At 38.6% G+C, this 20,611-nt stretch overlaps 1 protein-coding gene across 1 annotated transcript in view; it reads right to left on the reverse strand.

Annotated features, from left to right (window-relative positions):
- INO80 (INO80 complex ATPase subunit) overlaps positions 1 to 20,611 on the reverse strand; it is a 69,906-nt gene that overhangs the window by 17,787 nt on the left and 31,508 nt on the right. The window contains exons 22-27 of the mRNA XM_052782118.1: positions 20,372 to 20,439; positions 18,790 to 18,883; positions 17,479 to 17,656; positions 11,871 to 12,011; positions 6,648 to 6,873; positions 756 to 883 (exon numbers count right to left, since the gene is read on the reverse strand). Coding sequence (XP_052638078.1) covers positions 756 to 883; positions 6,648 to 6,873; positions 11,871 to 12,011; positions 17,479 to 17,656; positions 18,790 to 18,883; positions 20,372 to 20,439 — 835 coding nt within the window. The remainder of the gene's footprint in view (positions 1 to 755; positions 884 to 6,647; positions 6,874 to 11,870; positions 12,012 to 17,478; positions 17,657 to 18,789; positions 18,884 to 20,371; positions 20,440 to 20,611) is intronic.

Here is a 20,611-nt window from a genome sequence, read left to right on the forward strand (position 1 = left end):
TTGGTGGCATGGTTGCTAATCAAATACTGATTTTTTTTTCCTTCTGAGGCAGACTGACTGTATTTAAATAATGAGTAATGACTTAATTCCCAATTTCTTTCCTATCATACATGCCAGAGAACCTCTTATTATTAATGTCTACCAAACTTCTGCACAGGAGTAAGATGATAGAGGGAAATGGTAAAAGTCTGTGAAATTACAAGCAACATAAACAATGTAAAATTAATCACTGTTCTCTGTCTTCCGTCCAATAAAATGACACATGGGCATCAAATGAAAATAGAAGGAAGCAGTTCAAAACCAGCAAAAGAGGATAATTAAGCCATGCAACCCCCTTGCCACAGGGCAGTGCAAATGACAAAAACTTACAAAGACTCAAGATGCAACTGAACAATATCAAGGAAGAAGAATCCATTTAGGATTACTGAATATACAGAAGGCACATCTGACTCAGAAAGCCCTTGAGCTGCAAGCTGCTGGATGCTGAGAGACTAATTGTGATGTATCACTATTCTTGCACATCTTCTCCATACCATCTGCTGTTGTACACTCGTGGAAGCATGACACTAGGCTGGACCTTAAGTCTAACCTTGTATGGCAGCTCTTTTATTCTCATATTAATGCATTTACTGGGTATCCTTCAGTATAATAATTTTACGTCAGGTTTGCTGCATCCAAACTATAGTATTTTCTCCAAAACATTGTTGCTAAATCTGCATCTTCAGAACGTCTTCTGTAGGTTATAGCTCTCCTACCTCCAGTAAGTCAATCATCCGCGTCATCTGGGAGTAGATGAGAACTCTGTGTCCTTGAGATTTCAGCCGTGTCAACAGAAGATCAAGAGCATGAAGTTTTCCACTGTCAGTGATCAGACTCTCTTTGTCTAAAAAGAAATGGAAGAAAAGCAGGTAACTAACAAAGCCAAAACAGCTACATGCAACAAGTTAACTTCTAAGTTTTCCTAGCACTTCACTGCATTATAATCCCTAAAAATGAGTTGTGATGGAAGAAACGGCAACATCCCTTCTGGATGACACTTAAAATCACACTGCTAACAATAACTTTTGTTTGCTGGGACGGGAATATGAATATATCCACTTGGCAAAAAATCTCATCACAGATTGATCTCCTCACGAGTATCGACTCAATCCTTTTTTGGACAGCCATTTACCTCATCTAAGGATTCATCCTGACCAGATCAACAACCACAACATGCCTTGACAGTTGAAGAAATTCTTCTCCACTTTGCTCGTTGAAATGCTGTCCTTTGGACATTTGCTGCTACCTGCTGCTAAGCTTTAGACTTATCCTCCACAGATCTAGTTTCAAGATCAAACCCCTCACCAACATGGAAAGTGAAGAACAGTTCTCTAGGTCACGGTAAAATAACAGCCCCTTCACAGCACTCCCTTAACTTTTCTTTTTCTTCCCTGCCCTTCACTTTTTGGGTTGGTGGTTGGGTTTTTTTGTTGTTTAAGAAATGTTTCCAGATGGTAATCTTTTAAGTCACTTCAGATTTAATACTTCATGTCCTCTCTCTTTCAGCACTGTTCATGAAGTATTTTTCAGGAAGGCGATCTTCCTGTTTGTACATTCTGTACATAAACTTCAGTAAACAATACATTACTGTTGAAAGAGGATGAAGAGAAATTTTCTTCCAAAAAAATTATCTGTTGGAAAGGCCACTGATGATTCCTTATTCTTTGGGATGTCTGAATTTAGGTTTACAGCCAAAACGGAAAGTCAACAACCGCAGATGGTGCAGGCTAGTACAGAATCCAAATATTTTCAACATGTCTAGCAGGTACCATTCTCTAACGTCTAGCAGGTAACACTTCTGCACGCTTCTTGTTGCACAGAATGAATTAACTGATGGGCTGAAGAAAACCCAGCTTTCTGTAAGGCAGTTAACTGTCTTGCACAATATTCTGATTAAAAAAAAAAAAAAAAAGGGTATATACAAAAATGAATTCATTCATCTAAACACCATGCATTTTAATATAGCTAAAAACAAGTTCATACTAGTGGAAGAGAGGAGTACAGATCACACAACAGCACTCCTAAAAAGATCTTATGAGCACGGCAGGCAACACAGTCCATGAGTGCCCAAGTGCAGTGATGTGACACAGAGGGCTAAGTTTGATTTTTGCACATACAACCAGGGGTTTGATGAAAAAAGCAGGAATGTGGTTGTTCTTCTATATGTAATTCAAAAGATCATTTTGAAATATCATGCCTAGGTTTAGGATGCCTTTCAGAAAGGTTGTAAAAACCAGAAAGCATTCAGGAAAAATCTCCAAGATTTCAGTGTGTTAAAAAACTTTTCCTGCAGTGAAGGAGTTCAGAAATTTGATGCACTTCAATTTTTCAAAGAGCATTGGCACTATTCAAGGTTCTTCGTTTGGACAAAGGTTTTTAACAACAGAAGAGAACTTTATAATAGCAGAGAAAGGCATGGTATCCAGTGACTTGTTAAAACTGTAAAAACAAAGCACGCTTCCCTCTTATCCTTCCAATAGTGACGAAAAACTAGTCAGCAGCTTTTATCTAGAAACATGGTGGATTCTTCATCGCTTTAGTATGTCAATCAAGATCTCTTTCAAAAATATCCTTTAGCTTAAGTATAAATAGCAGACCGGATGCTGGAATTAGTGGGATCTACATAAGGACATCAGAAGATGCAGCCAACAGTCCTGCTTTCTGAAATTCAAAAAATTGTGAGTTGTCAATATCACTTAAAATTATTAGCTATTGTATTTGCACTATAAGCCAATGCTGTGAAGGCTCTCTCCTTTGGTAAGTTTAGAGCCATGCTCCTGCAATTCACTAGCTAAGAATCCAAGACAAGACAGCTCTGCTCTTTCTTGCTTGTCTGCCTATCTAGTCACTCTTTTTCTCCAGTTTGCTCTCCCTTTTGAAGGTGATCTTGTTGGTTTGCCAGGAGCAAGTACCACAGCACTGCCTGAATCATTAGCAACTACCTTAGGGAATCCATCAACTAGAGAGCCAAGCCAAGGAGATACTGCAAGGAAAACTCAAGACCACAGCTCAGGCTGGCATTTGTTCTAAGTGCAACATTATGTATAATGACACACTCATTGCTAGAACAGAACTTGGTCTCAATTACATACAAATAGTTAATAGTTTCATGCATTCTTCTAAGGAAAATCAAACTTTTAATTTAGGCAATTAAGTAAAAATGGAAATGATTTACGGTTATTTCATTTTAAAATACATCTATGTAAGTAAAAAAACCTCTGCAGAGTAGGAATGTTTAATCTTTATAAAAAATGTTATTCTTTCCTTTAAATCCATACAGCCATGACATTCTGCTTTTATTCTAGTTGGTCAGTGTGCTGTTTCAGAATGAATTAAATTGAGTGAAGCAGTACGAAAAGTCTAGATATACATGACAAACCAATATGATTATTAACCAGAAGCCATCTGACTGGAAGGAAACTGAGAGAACAAACAGGGTCTGTTCAAAAGTCAACCTCAACTGACTCAGATTAACACATTACCAAGTTTCCAAAAGCAAAATGCTACTGTTTTTCTCACACAGGCATGAATAGGTAGAATTAAGTTTTGGTAAGTGGAAATGATGCGTGTCCTTTGCTGCTGGCTCCTTAGGTCTCCATTGTGTAAGTTACTATTTTTAAATAGCAATAAAATACAAATTACAAGTAAAGAACTTATTTGCAGATGGTCTTACAATCTGAAAAGTTAGCAACTTGTTAACAGTTCGTAATTTGTCCAATATCTCAGCATCAGAGCAGACTGCCCTGGTGAGAAAGTGTTGGGTTTTGCGTTTTTTTTTTAGGGAAGCAAAACAGAACTAACAAAAAAAGATTTATCATCTCTGGAAGAGAAAACCGTTTGACTTTATCCTGGCATCTTTAAGTGTGCTATCTTGATACCATTGTGTTTTCCAAGATCAAACATTTTTCCATGCTTAAAGCCTGCCACCTAGTGCTTCAAAAGACAAATTCTGGAAAGCGGTAACAGAAAATGTCCTTCTTTATTTATGCCATCTTCAGAAAACACCACAATTATTAAAAAGCAGGGGGGAGAAAGTGTCTTCTACCTCTTAGTTTCTCTCACTTCTATTTCTCATTTCCTTTTACCTTGGAGGAAGAAAAAGGCGGTTTACTTCTTTTTTAAATGGGATTTCCAAAATTTGCAATTCTACATTTTCCATTTTTAATGATCAGTGAAAACTTCCAATGACAATGTCTTTGGATCTTTTATTTAAAAAAAAAATTTTTTTTTTAATAGCATCAGAGGAACTTTTAAAATTTTAAGCCAGTCAGGAGATAGAGGTCCTGGACTGCACGTCAAAGAAATCTCCTTAGGATGCAATTTTTGGGTTCTTCAGCACTGTACAAAATAAAAAAGAGAATGACACTGAAAAGAAAGTAACTGTCAAATCGTATTGTATGGCTTTCAGTCTGAAAAAAAACCAGCCCCTGCCTCCAGCCGTGCAGGGATAAGGACCTACAGGGGGATACAGTGGGATCCTATGGCCTGGGAAGAATAGTTAAAAATGATTATGACTCAAAATAACCCTTGTCAGGAGCTCTGGCCAATGACTGTAGCTGGGCTCACTGCTCTCTGGAGAATGAGAAAAAGTGCCTCTGGACATGCAAAAAGCAGAGGAAAGAGAGATAAAGTCTGGGTTCCAGTTGACACCCCTGGTTCCCCTCCCGACAGTCTGCACGGCACAATGGGGTCAGTGAGGAGCTAGCTGGCTCTCACAGTAAACAGCCAGTGAGGCCAGTGCTTTTTATCGATGCTAAAAGGACTCAGACACTTCCTGCCATTTAATCCAGGACCATTTTTCTTTCAAAGAACAGGAAAAGCCTCAAGAGATTCCCACAGTGATCGCAGCTGAGCCTGCTGCCAGGGTACTGGGAACGCCGAGTCTGGGAGAGGATAGATCAGGGTTAGGAGAGAGACATACACGCTTTTCTTCTTGTCACCTATTTACCACAGACCTTCACACCTACTGTTCCATTTGACACTTGCTAGACTTCAGCCTTGTAAATGGCTCCTTCAGCACATCGGTCACTTTCTGTAATGCACTGTGCCTGCTCCTGCACGTATAAACACAGCTGTCCTGTCGTGGTATGTGCCCTTTCCTCTTAGAATAAGTTTAGGTTTGAATGCTGCTTTCCACCTAATTAAGACACAGCTGTACAAAACTACTTTTTTTTAATCCACTTTTAGCTCCGACACCTCCTAAATTAAGCCAGCGTTACATAACACACTCATCCCAACCACCTTCTCAACCAAATTCTTTGCTGTGCTTTGATAACAATTTGCCTAACCCTGCACCTACTCACTCACTCCTGTAAGCTTCTTGTAGCCCATCTTTATTCCTCTACAAATTTTTCCTGATGACAAAGTCATCAGCTTAAAATTGAAGTCTTTTCAAGAGAATGCAGCCCTCTTTCTATTCTACATCGACTGTTTTTCTTCATTTCTCTATCCATGCCTTCTACCTTAATTAATCCCCCTTCACTGTTTCCCTCCTTTCTGCTACAGTGATTAATTTTCTGTTTCCAAATAATTGATAAACAATTCAATGAATTTGTGAAGAAACTATAAAATCATCAACTGTCATTGAACATTAATCTAGTGCAAGCTCATGAAAAATGGGTTTCTCCACTACATAGATACAAACATGCATGCGCTTCAAATGACTCCAAGTACTTATGAGGTACCTTCTTAAACCAGACTGTAGCAAGCAAAAGGCCATTTTCCTTTTACTGTACTAACTTCCCTTGCCAAACATCCTTGACCCAAAAGGGTCTGGGAATAGCTTAGCATCTGGCAGTGTAAGCTGTTTTTCCTCTTGGCTATCTCTCAGATCTCTAGTACTTTCTGCAGAATTCTGCTCACTGCTCAGGACCATCTTCCGACAGCTAGAGTGTGTCTGGCCCATGAAAGTCACTCCAGTATTGGCAATCAAATTCTAGCAAGTCTTTGGTTACTTTAGTCTAATTCTAGGAAAAAATGAAGTGCATTTAATTTACTAGTACACTGGTACCTTTTTCCCACTTTACCAGGAAGTATGAATAAGTCTTCTTTATTCCAACTGAAACTCAGTAAATCCCTCATGCCTTATTTTCCAGGCCAATTTCCTCTGAACTTGGTCCCCAAACCCATCCTTCTCACAGTAGACTGCTACGAGTAATGTTTATCCTTTCACTATGAAGACCAACAAAAGATCTCTTAGGTCAATACGAAGGTCTTTCAGTACACTAGGAGGCAAGGTATGACTGTCACTTTTTCTGCAATCTTCCTATCTCCAACCTCAAAATAGTATTTGGTTGTGAGAGTAGATTGTGCTTTAGTAAGCAAATCCACCTCTTTACAGTCATTTGGAGGGCTGACATGCTAAGAGAGGTTTGTAAGCATTAGAAAAGTTTGTATTAGACTTGTTCAGTACCCACTGACAGCTTTACTCCAGACAGAGGATATGAAATCAGAGTGTATTTTAAGATACCAGGGTTAACTTTCACTCAGGAGGAAAACCAAACACATAACCACCCCCTCAAAAAGCCCATAACCAAGCATAATTACCACCAAAGAGCAGATGTCCTTAATTTATCTCATCTCTGTTCCATGACAACCTCCAAACTTACCTGGTATCCTGATAAAAGACCAGCCGTTCTGAGGCCTGATCCCTAACAGCCCTCCTGGATACTCTGGGAAGAACTGGGAGCATTGCTTCAGCCAGTCAGCTGCTAGCTCAGGGGCTCCATTGAGTACACATTGCTTTGCTTCAAGACTTCCTCCTTCCTTTAGTGCCCTGCGCTCGTATTCTGCACTTCGGTCATTGCAGTAGAACTCCAGTGGCACAGCTGTTACCTACAAGTAAAATATTCATCAATATTCTTGTTCAGATTTCCCCTCACCCCCAAATCCCCAGTTCAGGTACCCTGCCACAGGATCAGATTTTAAAAGTCCAATTGTAACTGACATGTACAAATGGAAAACATTCTTAGGCTGGGCTTAAAATAAGCAAAGATGCAACATCTCCCCACACCACAAAAAAAAGTCCTATGAACAACCAGGCACAGACTACTTGCCTCCTGATAAACAATGTGTTGTGCCAATTGCTACACAACTGATAGCAAAGCTGAGTAAAAGAATAATATCCTTGCTGCACTTCTCATTTTCCCTAGATTTCTTTTTTATTTTTTTTTATTTTTATTTTTGCCCTTCACAATCAAGTATTTACCTAGCAGAGATGAGATTTAAATATTGTCCTTAACAGAAATTCATGTGATAATTTAAAATTAGGAAGATACATAAATTAGAAAGGGAAAAAAAATGAACAGGAAAACAGCCCTGTTCTGGAACTACACATTTCTTGGGCTTGACAGCTGATTTGAACAGAAGTGGGCTACAGAAACAGTGCAAGTGAGCACAGGGTGATCTTTTTCTTCTGGCCGTTCTATGAATCCCTTGCCCTATTACCTGCTTCAGTACATACAACCCAGCTGGACAGAACAGTGTTGCAAACACAGGAACTCTGATTTCATGCCATGTGAGCTATTCTGGAATAGCTCCGTCACTTTAACTCCCCCTGCTCTGCCCCATCCACCCAAATCTGTACAGAGAGTGCAAGGTCTACGTTAGCCAAACAGCTGTATACCGATGGCTGTAAGGTCCTCGGGTAAAGAGTCTGTTCCAGCAGACAAGGCTGTCCTTTGTACAATCTATAGCTTTCTCTTATCTCTCCCTTACCAGAGTAAGGGACAACTTCAAGATACTGCAGTAATAAAAACCAAAAGCAGAACTGAGCCATGGTACATAGCAGTACAGCCTACTCTGCTGCGTTTTAGTTCTGATGCTCCACCAAGAGTTAAATCATATGATCCAAAGCACATACAATTACAACACTTTCACACAAATATAAATACACAACAATCCACTATCTAGCACAAGAATCTTTCCAATACAATGCAGATCTCCAACTTCTTTCTATCTTTTCTGAATATATGTCTGTTTTGGGCCAACATTCTGGGGTGTTTACAAAAGCTATTTATAGCCAAGTTTACAAAAGAAAGCTAGTAGAAACTTTCACATACTATCTAGAGACTTAATAATGTGTTGTAAACTCACATAAAAATGAAACTAAAATTTAATATTAGACAATTAACCTTACAGTATGGGCTTGTAACAGAGAAAAGTTATAAATTGGCAGTGCTTTGTAGGTTTCTTCACTAATATAGGAAGCAAATACATCATTACTTCAGAAGTCACTGTTGCTTTTATTTCAGGAGTACAGTTAAAAAAAAAAATCATCCATGTAAGTTAAAAACATTGTCATGAATCTTAACAGTGTTCAAAATGACATTACCTACAGGACTATGAAAGGCAATGTAACAAATGAAAATGAACAGGGGAAATCAAACTTGTAAAAGTTTTCACATTTTAAAAATGGAAGCAGAGATGCACAGAATGAAACAGTACGGGAGTCTATAGGTTTTGATGGTGAACAGTAGGCAGTGGAGTTTCTGCAAAATTGAGTAGGGATGGGAATTAGTGTGATAATGGGACAACTGAACATTAAACACAGTAAAAGAACTACCATTGTATTGCAGATTAAAAGCTTTTATGTATTTGAAGGCATTTTAACTTTTTGTGCCAGCTTACTCTAGCATGACATAATTAACTGCAACATACTGAGAATAATATATATATAACATTATATCATGCAAGTTAAAATATTTTAATGGCTTAACTAAATGATAAGCAATAAAATAGTTTAAATATCACCAGTTTTAAATATTGCACTTTAGAATTGTAAGGTGAAGGATACCATATTTCAGGACAGACTGCCTGATATCTTAGATGCTGACTGCACCTTTCTGAATATTTGCCAGCCAACTCAAAGTAAAAGGTATTAAGCAAGATCTTCTGGGTGGAAGCCTGTGGTCCACTCCTGTTTTACAGGAGCTCTTGTCATAGGAATAAATTCATTTCACAAAGAGAGACTTCTCTTTGCAAGGGCCAAACAATTCTTTAAACAGGTTCATGAGCACAATTATAGTACATATTGAAATAAAAACAAAAAAGCATACAAAATCTTAGCAATAATGGTAAAGCCATTGTTTTGCAAGATGCCAAGAGCTATTTTTAAACCAGACTGGCTTATGGATCTATGCACACAGCCACATGAAACACTGCAAAGTGAAAGGGACTGTGTTAAGACTTTGTATGTATCTCCACTACTTAAAAGATACTGTTAGAGTTGATGCTATCTTGTACTGCCACCTGCAGTCAAAGCATAGGACTGACTTTAGCGCGAAAGGGCAAAACCTCAATTCAAAATGCAAGCAAGTCTTGTTGCCTGAACACTGATGTACACTGCAAATGTTGGTACAGACTTAGGTTGTTTAAGGGACACCATTAACCATCACATTTCAGTTCATATTTCTACACTGGATAGACTGGGACAAATACTCTTTCAAGCACAGACAACTTGTATTTCTTTCCAGGACACCTCTAGGACAGGCAGCCATTACACACAAAACAGGGCAGACTAATTTCTGACACAGAAATGTGGCTTATCTACTGAGATCAATACGGAGATTCGTACACTAGGATTTTAAAAAGAAAAATAGTCACATCGTAAAATTCTACAAGCTACATTTCAGTAATACCTCCCCTAACGGAAGAGCTAGCAGGAGACAATCTTGAGACAAACTGTATGTGTGCCTCAGTGCAATTTTTACATTAACAAGAACAAATCTTCCCATGTAGGAAGTTAAGCCTGTATAACACTGACTGACAACTGAGGATGTAAGGCTATCTGTACTGTCAGCTCCACACTTTTTAAAATGCATACACACACTCCTAGGGTAGAGCTCTGCATCTTTTACATGGCCTTATACATTTCTGAAACAGATGAAAAAAATCTTCCATTCAAGCTTGTTCATGCTCCTCCTCTCTTCTTTTTGTCATGGCGCAGTTTTTAAAGTTTTTTTTTTTCCAGGTTTGTTTTTGTGGTTCTAACAAAAGGTAGGGTAGTCCTTAGTACTAAACCCTCCTATGTGAACACATTCTTGTCAAACTGACTGAATGTAACAGTCATGGTTCAGAAATACATCAAAAAAATATAGTGATAGGGATATATGAATGCATTGCCACCTTAAATTAAAAAACTTAGTTTAGTTAGGGTAATTGTAAAGTGCTTCCTGCATTTATCTCCATGCAAAGTTAACCTTTCAGATGTTGTGAGATGCCCAAAACAACTTCTCACCACAATACCTCTGACACACTGGGATCTACCAAACTGCTAAACTAAAGCAAACAATATTACTCTAAACCGAATTAATCAACCTAACGAATACAAGAATACAAGATCCATCCTCCAAGTTACTTTTTTTTTTGTGATTGAGGCCTGTGTGTACTCAGGAATATCGCCTGCATAGAAAGAATACTACAGCACTAAAGCCCCCCCTCACCACTACCCCATAAACATACGCTCCTATTTCTATCATTCGCTCCATTAACTTCCCAAAAATTCAACACAGGTCAAACAACAGAAGGCTATCATTTCTGAGAACATATGTGCTCTTTCTGCTGTCTCAGGTCTTCTACACTCCTGCCAAAAGTTTCTAACAAGCATAAAATTAAGTCTTTGTATTCCTAGAAACAAAAAGCCATGACTCCACTTGAATCATCTTTATATACCAGCCAAGCCAAAACAAGCAACTTGTATTCACTAGAATGTATGTCACATATGATCTCTCCTCGTCTTTCCATCCCCCTTCCTATGTAGCCTTCTGAGCCCCTCTCCTCCCTTCCTAATGTAAAGGAAGTATTCAACATATTCACCTGCAATGCAAATTTAAGTACAAAGGGCAACAAATCAAAGGAATCTGAAGAAGTGTTTTTCACAATTTACTCTCAGAATAACTGCTTCTTCTTGAACCAGGTAATATATTGCTACTGGAAGGTGATATGTGACTTTGAGAATTCAGTTGGATTCCTGGCCCCTAGAGCTGCAGGCACAGATGAATTCAGCTCAAGGAGCAGCATGTAGGTGATAAGCAGAGTCTTATTTGCCATCCTCCCTTCTCCAGATGCCCATGTATAATTGCACATGCAGCCCCATTTGATCAAGCCTACAGCAATGACCTCAACAGTAACCAAAGAATGTAGCATCTGGATAGCCTGCTAATTTAAGTACATTTTGTCCAGCTTTGTCAAGATCCAACAACATGGAACGAACACAGCTGAAGGTCTCTTGCATCAGCCCAGGAAACTTCAGCTAAAGTAATTTCAAAATGCAGTTAATTGTTGATGGACAATCACAAGCAGTACCACTTAATATCCAAAAGATTTAGAAAATGCCAGCTGCAGTAATCCTTATATACTGCAATTTGCTGTTTCCTTTTTGGAGCATAAGCTGATGCAATGAGAGAAAAAGAACATCCTTTTCAAAAAAGCATTGCTCCTCAGCCCCCTTTTGTCACAGAGTTGACCAAACAATCAACCCATTCTGTTCTTATCATACATACATCTCCCCCTTAGATTATGGGGGAATAATCTACTTGACAATCTCTTCTGTAATTTTACTGTTTTTGGTATTAGAGAGAAAGTGAAATCTACGTATCTCAGAGTAACTCCTGTTGGGTGCATCTTACAACTTTCCTTTTCCCTTCAGTACACATTACAGTCACTTCCCCTATGAAAAAAACCACTATTGAATACAGTAGCAAAAGGATATCCTCACAACAGTTTCACCCAACCAAAAGAAGCTAATAGATCATCCTGTTCCTAAGACACAATTCTAATAAGATTTAAAACACAATAGAAAATACATAATTTACAACTCAACTTGGACTTACCCGTGGACTGGCTATACACAGGAAGGACGGCAGCTCAGTCACCTGGCAGCACCGTACACATGAGGTAGCTGATCTCCTTCGATGTATGACATGATCTGAATAGCCAGTAACTGCTTTACAGTGGCTACTGAACACAAGGTTCTGGAAACAAATGAAAATTAAGAAGTTACTATGTCTATAAAGAAAACCTCCTCTTAAATCTTGTAACTACCCATGAGAAAGACAGACAAAGGACATTCACCAAATATTTCTCTTTGAAAAAGGAAACTCTACACATCTTCTGCAATGACAGTGTATAGGATCTCTGTGTAATATCAGAACATTCAAATCCTGAAATAGTTGAAATCAGAATAGCTCATATCAATACTTGCCTTTACGCTCAGTTGGAACCAGAAACAAGTTTTTCCTTCTCTGAACCTTTTGACCTTAGCTTTTATAATGAAGGAAGTATGGGAATATTCTAGTAGGTCTGACCCTCAAGCTGTTTTCTAGCTACTCCTTTATCTATTCTGAAGCATGGGTAAAATGAAATTTGGCAGAGAAAAAAATTAAGACTCTAAATGAGACTGGACTGGTATCTTCAGACTTTCATCTTTTCCAACCTTTTCTTCCCTTCCTGTGCAAAACGTCTCTGAATTTTATCCTGAAGACTTTCAAGGTGCTAGCATGGTTACTCATACACATGAACACACCCAAGTGTAAAACCTGGAATTTGCCACAAGTGTATCAATGTCTTTTGATACAGAAAAATATATTGACTCAAAAGTGGGGCCACTGAGATGACACTGCAGTTTTAAGTAAGGAGAGCTCTTTGAAGATGCTCGACTCAGAAAAATAACAGAAAACTAAATTTTCTTTGCTTGCATTAGTTACTATATCTTCTTTTTTATTGTAAATATCTGCATCAAACAATGAAATAAACTGCTTAGAGACTAAGCCTTTTTTGCTACTTGGTTTTTATTCTGACTCTTCTATATTCGTACCAACCAACTGTTATTGTTATGTATAATTGTTTCACATAGTATGCAGAGAATTATTCTGCATACTACAGGAAACAAGCATCAATTTTAGAAACATTAAGACGTATACCTCTCACTGCCATAGGATCACAGGATGTGCCCTCCTGACAATTTTAGCAGTTCACTTAAGTAAAAGCTTTGGCATTGTTCTGCCCCAGTTCCTAACGCACCAAAATGAATTGCGTGCTACTTTTGCTTTATAGAGCCTCCCAATTTTCTAAAATCCTATTGTTTGAAGTCCTAAACATCAGGATACATGATAGAAGCAGACACCTTGTATATCATTGTCATACACTGGATATATGCATTCCTATGCATGTCAAAAAATGCTAGAAAACATCCACAGCAGTAGTCTATTACAGATCATGCATTCTGAGCCCTTTCTATTTCCAGATGTAGATGCACTGGGCAAGATGCAGATGGCTAGCATATATAATTTGGAACCTGCTGACAAGGGAGAAAAATAGTCTTACTGTATGTACATGCTAGCACCACCTAAGAAATACAATCGGTCAATCCTAGCATGTAAGTGGGTCTTTCAGCTGCTACCAGTGTGACTCGTGGTCTGGAGCTGGCAAAACTAAAGTTCACACTCTCTGAGTGAACATCTGCTCCTCTATATAAAAGGTGAGAGCAGAAAGAGCTGACAATAGCCTTTCAGTGAAACTGAGCAGGGCTAAAAAGCACAGGTCAAAGCTTGGGCCACACTGGATAATGTGAAGTGATCCCAGAATCAGGCTCTTACTCAGCTGGCAACTCTTTATCAGTAACGCTGGCTTAAGCAACAACTGCTTCACACGTTCACTCCTGTCCCCGCAGAGCCCCTTCTTGTTGGCCTAGCTGTCTGTACTCATTAAGATGCTGATCAAGATGAAAACAAACCCTTGTCCCTTCACTCCAAGCTAGTTTTGTGATCTGTTTCACCACCTGGTAAAACAGGCCGTGTGCTGAAACAGCAAAGTGGGAAATGCAATGCTGGGAGTCCATGGCTGTGGACAACAGATGTGAATGCTGGCTTATTCATCTAAAGACCAGAAACGGTGGCAACAAAGCACCAGCACTGCTGCTGAAAAGGGGGAGTCCCTTTCCCATGACATATTTGTGCCACTTCTTGTGCTAGTTTTGTCACCCGTCACACCCCTCCAGAGGCCTATTTAGCTACACATCTAATCAAAGAACGAATTCAGCAGCCATGAAAATAGGAAGTTTTCTGTAGTTGGCTCATACAGGGATGTGACAGTGCAAGCCCACATCAGCAGAGGCAGGATTCAGCGGCTGGGAGTAAAGAAAGGACAGCAAGAGTCACTTCTCTGCCAGCAACAGTAGGCTACTAGATGGATTCAGAACAATTGCTTTAGCTCGAAGCCCCTCTCTTCCCCACCCTGGCCCACACACTGGGAGTACCGCTGATTTTACAAAGAGGAATCAGCATTGCATGCAGTCAGAAGAGCTTTCCAGTAAGTCTTACAACAGCAAGCACTGGCATACTGATTGTGGCCCTGGTCATTAGAGGCGTTTGGTAACTTTATTTCCTGGAAAGTGAGAATACAAAAATGGAGAGAGAAGAAGCTAACAAGCTGTAATTCCAAACCTATGCAAGTTTGTTATTTAATTCTCTTTTGGAAGACAATATCAAAGAGCCATCAAAGATGGCTTTAGCCCAATTAGAAGTACCCAGGAAGAAACATAAAGGAAAACTTCCAAGAAGGTATCCAAAAGAAGAGAAAAATATTCTTTTTGTACACACACAGTATTAGAAGTAGGTCTTGTACACAGGCATTAATCTGGTTTTCAGCGCCGTGCTTCCTGTGTACAAATTATGAGCAGGTCATGTAAGAAACATCCCCCTCTGAATTCCCTGACATACACAGCCATTAAGTATTCATGAACAGAGTAGACACCAGATATAACAGGGACAGCGGAAACCAACTTCCCATCAGTCACATACATGGAAAAGACTGGGTAAGGTTACAGAACTGAACACAGCCACAGCTCTGAAATAGATCATATACCTTAGTACAACAAAGCAAAGAACTGAAGAGGAGGATTGTTAAAAAATAAGAATGTATGGATCTACTGCAACCATGCAATCCAGAGGAAGTGTTGAAAGAGGTATTCCTATGCTGCAAAGAGAGCTGCACTTAATATGGGTGATTGCTACCAGCATCATAAGCTCATTAACACTCTTGATCTTTTTATAGAAAGAAAATTAGGAAAGCAAAGGAGAGGAAGGTTCATCTCAACAGATCAGATTTTATATTAATTTAAATCAATGTATACAAATTAATATACGTGTTGTTGAGGTGCTGAGTAAGGGAGTGAAGAGACCTCACACTGCAAGGGATTTCTCTGTTTATGTAAACTTATACTATCTTTAGAGAGATGTTACCTCAATTTCAGAAAGATCCATTAAAAAAAATTATCTTTTTTTTCCTACTGACTTTTCATATTTTGTCTCTTAAATCGGAAATGCTGATCTGAGCAGTTAAGAAAAGCCTTTCCAGATTTATACCATTTCCTTTTTCCTCTGTTTCTCCCCCTCCTCACTCCCTACATGTTACTATCTCATGAAGCCCTACAGGAAGCCTCAGGGAATTTTACATTGAAAGTTTCTCAAATTTAGGCTAAGATAAAAAAAGTGAGTTCATTTTCACTCACAATGATGCATGCTGCTAAAAGACAGGCATGTAAAGTTCAGTTTGTTTTTCAACCCTCCCTGTGGTTTTGCACCCTTTTTTTTTTTTTTTTTTTTTAAGATGTACTATATGTAAGCTGTGCAAACAAAATTCTGCAAACAGATTATTTTAAAGTGAGTTCAGGTGGTAATTTGTCTAACATGCAGGTTGGAAAACAGTTCTAAAGAATCTGTCATAACGATAGGGCTATACTTCCTTTAGATTTACTGGGATTATCACAAATGCACTGTATTGCACACACTGATGAGCTTTGCTCCTCAGCTGGCTGTTTTCTATGCAAAAGGTACTAGTTACACCAGTCACTAGTTACACACCATCACAGCACTGGGACCCCCTGAGACACAAGTAATTACTTCCTCAAAGAACAGAAATTAATTGGAGAAACCAAATTATGTGTTTAAGTCTTGCCAGGTTATGGTACAGGTGGGTCTGTAGCCTAGCCAATGCTTTACATTTCATTGTTAATATTAAAACTTACATGTGCCTGTTCCACATCGCACATTTAATATCTATAATGTTAACTTACCTTCTGTTCTTTAAGAAAATACAACAACTTTAATTTTAATATTTATACACACTAGCCCAAAGGCTATGTAAAGATCTAGATTGTCTTTCTACACATGTAAAAATGAATGCTACCTTCTGTAAGTGCATACAACTTCTGATACCATCTTCTACTCCTTTACTGTTAGGCTGCAACATTTATGACAGCACACAAGTTTTCCTTAACCATACCAATGAGAGGACAGAGCTCCAGTATAGTTTCAGAGATAAGCATTATACAGTCAGTATACAAACAGCTGATTATAATCCCCCAAAAATCCATATAGCAGAGACATTTTATCAAGCTAGACATGGAAACACAGCATATTTAAACACCAGCACAGCCAGAGTTAACTGGCATATAGAGTCAGTTGGCTTGCTCTTTGTTTGATAACTAGGACGACTCATTTTGTTGGCTTTGCTGTTAACACTGCAAAATATGACACCAAGTCCAAAGTTGGTTTCCTACTGCTTATGCGCCTTCAATTTCAACTTCCTCTACATGCTATTCAATTGAATTCTGGCTATCTCCTTTCCCCTTCCAGACTCATGAACAGAAGCAATATTCCCTAGAGAAATTTGGCACGACCTCACTGTTTCAGAAAACATTTTTTCACTGCATATCTGCTAACTGCCCTAGATGCTTTCCTGACTCTATGCTAGCACTTCTGTGAACTTATTTCCCAGTGAGATGAATCAATGGAGCTATAACCTAACTCGGGAAATCAAGAGCAATTTAGTCATAAAAAGACAAAACCTTCACACACATCCCAGGCAAAAGATCACAGAAAATGACCTTGCATTACACAGTAAGATGAACACATTTAGAGTCTACCAGACAGCAGCAGAAGCAAATTTCAGAGTAGAAAGACACCATTGACAGACAATGCTTGTCCACCAACTCCGAAACACTGCTAGGCTGAAGTCTCTGCTTTCCCCAGCTGCTGCAACAATGTATTGAATTTGAGAAGAAAAGAATTAATTTCAGTCAGAAAACAAGTATCTTACATGTAGAAAAACATTAGAAACCTCTTAAGCTTACATGTAGAATCCACCCCGACAAATTATGAATCTAGTTCTGTTGCTCCAGTAATATTTTTAAGACTTCTAATTAAATTGATTTATCTTTTATAGCAGGTTTTGAAATGTATCACCACATGGGAGGAAGATAGCAGTTAAACTATTTTTCTGTTCAGCACTCTGAACTTTATTAACTATATCTAATAAAGCAGATAATAAAGTCATCCTGTTTCCACGTTTTTTTATTGTTTTATAAGGATAGAAAGGTTTTCATCATTTCTCACTCATGAGGATTTGCTACTGTCTCCACATCACAGAAATTTTGCTTACCTGCAGCAAAGTGCAGCTGTGCAAGTTAGGGAAAGAGAGCGGGAAATTTACATCAAGCAAGAAATCCCTGTTCCTCAGAAAACGTGACCCCTGCTGTTTCTCCCCTTCTGCCTCCATCCAGGAGCGCATGTGATGAAGCCTGTAGGATGCTTTCAGAGACAGGAAAAGAGCTAACCATCTGAAACAAAACACAGTAGATGTATTTATTCACTGCTTTGACAAAGAAAGGCTTGAGTATATTTACAACATAACTCTGTTTAACACAAATGTTTTTTCAGAATTTCAGGCTTGCAGTGTCCTGACTTAAAGGAAATAATTTTTGGTAGACATCTTCCAATTATATTACTCTTATTTTAATTTCTTCTAAGGTGGCTTAACTGAATCTAAGTGATTAAATCAGCATACACTTTGAAGCACTTTGTTTAAAAGGGTCGAGCCCAAGTTAGCCACTACTACTTAAAATTGCACTCTGACTTCTCTGTAAATTGCTCCATATATAAATTATTCATAACAACCTGCATAATGAATACAGAATTTATCATAAAGATCATTCAGATCAAGAGAAATTTCCATTACATTACTGAAACAAAGACAAGAAACAGTAGTCCAAAATAACCACAACAATAAAAGAATATTACACTTACAAAGCCCTAAGCAAAACAACTGTATTTATTAAGACTTGCTTTTAAACTCAAATTTTTTAACAGTCACTTCAGAGTGTCAGAGTACTGTCTGTTGCAGAGTACACTATAACTTAAACAGATCACATCCCCTTCAAAGATAATACAGTTCACAATGCAAAAAATCCATTATCCTAAGCCTATGCCTTGGAATTCTGTTTCATATTAAAAACAGGACATATGGAAAGTAGACAATATGGCTTGGAGCTGAAGAACAACTATCACAGCACAAGCTTATTCTGTACGTGTTAAAACATACGCTCAAGTGCAATTGGTAAGCACTGCAATAAACTGGCCTTCAAAAGTCTGGATTTTGAGCTTGATAATGCCAGCAGCCTACAGTGTGATCCTAAGCAAACTGTGCTGTTGCCCTTTGACCATCTTGTGTATTTACAATGTAAAAATCTTTGTAACAGAGGTTTTCTTCGGACAGAGGCATAAAAACTGCCTTGCATAATGGTGCCCTATACCTGGAGGAACACCCTAGAAGTTGGCATAATATTAGATAACAATACACAGATGATAATATTAGGAGGCATAGAAAATGCAGGTTTACAGAGAGATGCCTCTAACATCACTTGTACTTCTCCTATAATTACTAAAAGAGAGAGGAAAAAAAAGTTGTCCTCACCTGGCTAAATGTCCCTGATTCATGAGGTTTGCCATTTCCACTGGAGAGACATCAATAAACCGGAGGAAAGAAAAACAGCTTTCTTCATTGATGCCTATGTCACAGAAATACTGAAGTTAGGCCAACACATTTCACAGACACTCATAGCTGAAAACAATAAATTTACTTCATCAATTCAAGATAACACATTCTCTGATATATGACAAACCTAGGTGAAAAAACAGGAGATCCTAATTTAACCAACATCTTTTAGAAATACTGAAAATTTAATCTGAATTGCTGTTGCCTGACTCCAAGTTCCAGTTCATTTTCCAGGCTGGGCAAGAGAAAGGCATTTACCAAGAAAGACAAACACGTTCTAGGCCAGAAAACCATGCAGCCAGTACGGACATGGATTTCGCCTACTAAGAATCAATAGGCAGCGTGCATGTTTGCGAATCCAAACACGTATCTGCCAGACAGCTGACCAGAACATGCATACCTCAGGATGCCTGCCAAACATGCTCCCTCTCACCCAGCCCATCAGTCAAATGGGTTGGAAGGAGACACAGGAATTGGTAGGGGAATGTGGGTATGGGGATAAGGATGCAACAGATACGGTGAGGATGATGAGTACACTGCAGTGAAGGGTGGGGAGCAGAAGAGGTGTGTTCCACTGTTAATGAAGAAAGCCTTTCAGGCCCACCCATGTGCACTGCATACCACCAATACCATTCATATCTTTTTATTTTTTAACTTTTACACAAAAATTATATTCCCCAACTTATTTTCCTTTTATGGTATGCCAAAAAGGGTCCCCAAGAAAAAGCCTATTATGAATACCAAAACAGAGACCAGAATAATCAGCAAGACACACGAAGTTAGAGAGTTACAGACAAGTGCAGACTCCTGTGGCTGCATCTGGTTCTTCTTAATTGAAAAGGGTTTTGCATAGCTGAACAGGTCCATGCTAACAGACTTCAGCATAGTAATGCAGCCAGTATCTCTCTTGCTTTTTTCTCCCAAAATGTTCCCACCCCAACAGCAGAGAAATCTAGTTAGCTCTCTTTAGTGAAAAACATTCAATCATCTATAATAATAAATTGTATTTGTCAATATAAGCAGCTTATGTGGGTTTTTTGCTCATTGATTAGAACCTGTGTCACTTGCCCCTTATCTACTTTTTACTTGAAAGAGAAGTTGGCAGTTTAACATACAATACAGAATGTACTGAAATGAATCCAAGATTTCTCTGAATTGAATCTGTGAAAAATTCACATTTGACTAAAAAGGCAGCATTAATACCTTGAAGTAAGTTAAAACAAGACAGGAGGAATGGAAGAAGAGACTGTAGTAGAATTAAGCAGTGACTAAATAACAAGTTGTCCACAGATTATTCTCCTAGCTGCTTCCATCCTTTCCTCATTGAGCAAATGACTTATATGCACAAGTACAAATGCTAACAGAATTCTAATAAGTACTAATCAGATTATCTCAGAGGACTAACTGATCTGGCCTCTCAGCCCTTCCCCCTTAATAAGACATATTACAACATCACATGCAAGTGTGCAGTCCAACTTGCTTCCCAGGACTGTAAACCTACCCTTCCTATGGAAGAGAGACTGCTGGATGTGGTCTGGTGCAAATGGCGAAAGTAAAACCCGTAACCACCTGAAAAAGAAAGCAACAAAACCAAACAAAATCACTAAGAAGGTGTTAACACACACAATGTTCAATCACACAATCAGCAGAAAATGCAGAGTAACCAATCAGTTCTTCATTGTAGGTATTTCAGCACTCTTGATATCTGGAATTGCATGGCAGTAGGAAAAAAGTATCATTA

The sequence above is a fragment of the Harpia harpyja genome, chromosome 3 (genome assembly GCF_026419915.1).
Source record: "Harpia harpyja isolate bHarHar1 chromosome 3, bHarHar1 primary haplotype, whole genome shotgun sequence".
Lineage (NCBI taxonomy): Eukaryota > Metazoa > Chordata > Aves > Accipitriformes > Accipitridae > Harpia > Harpia harpyja.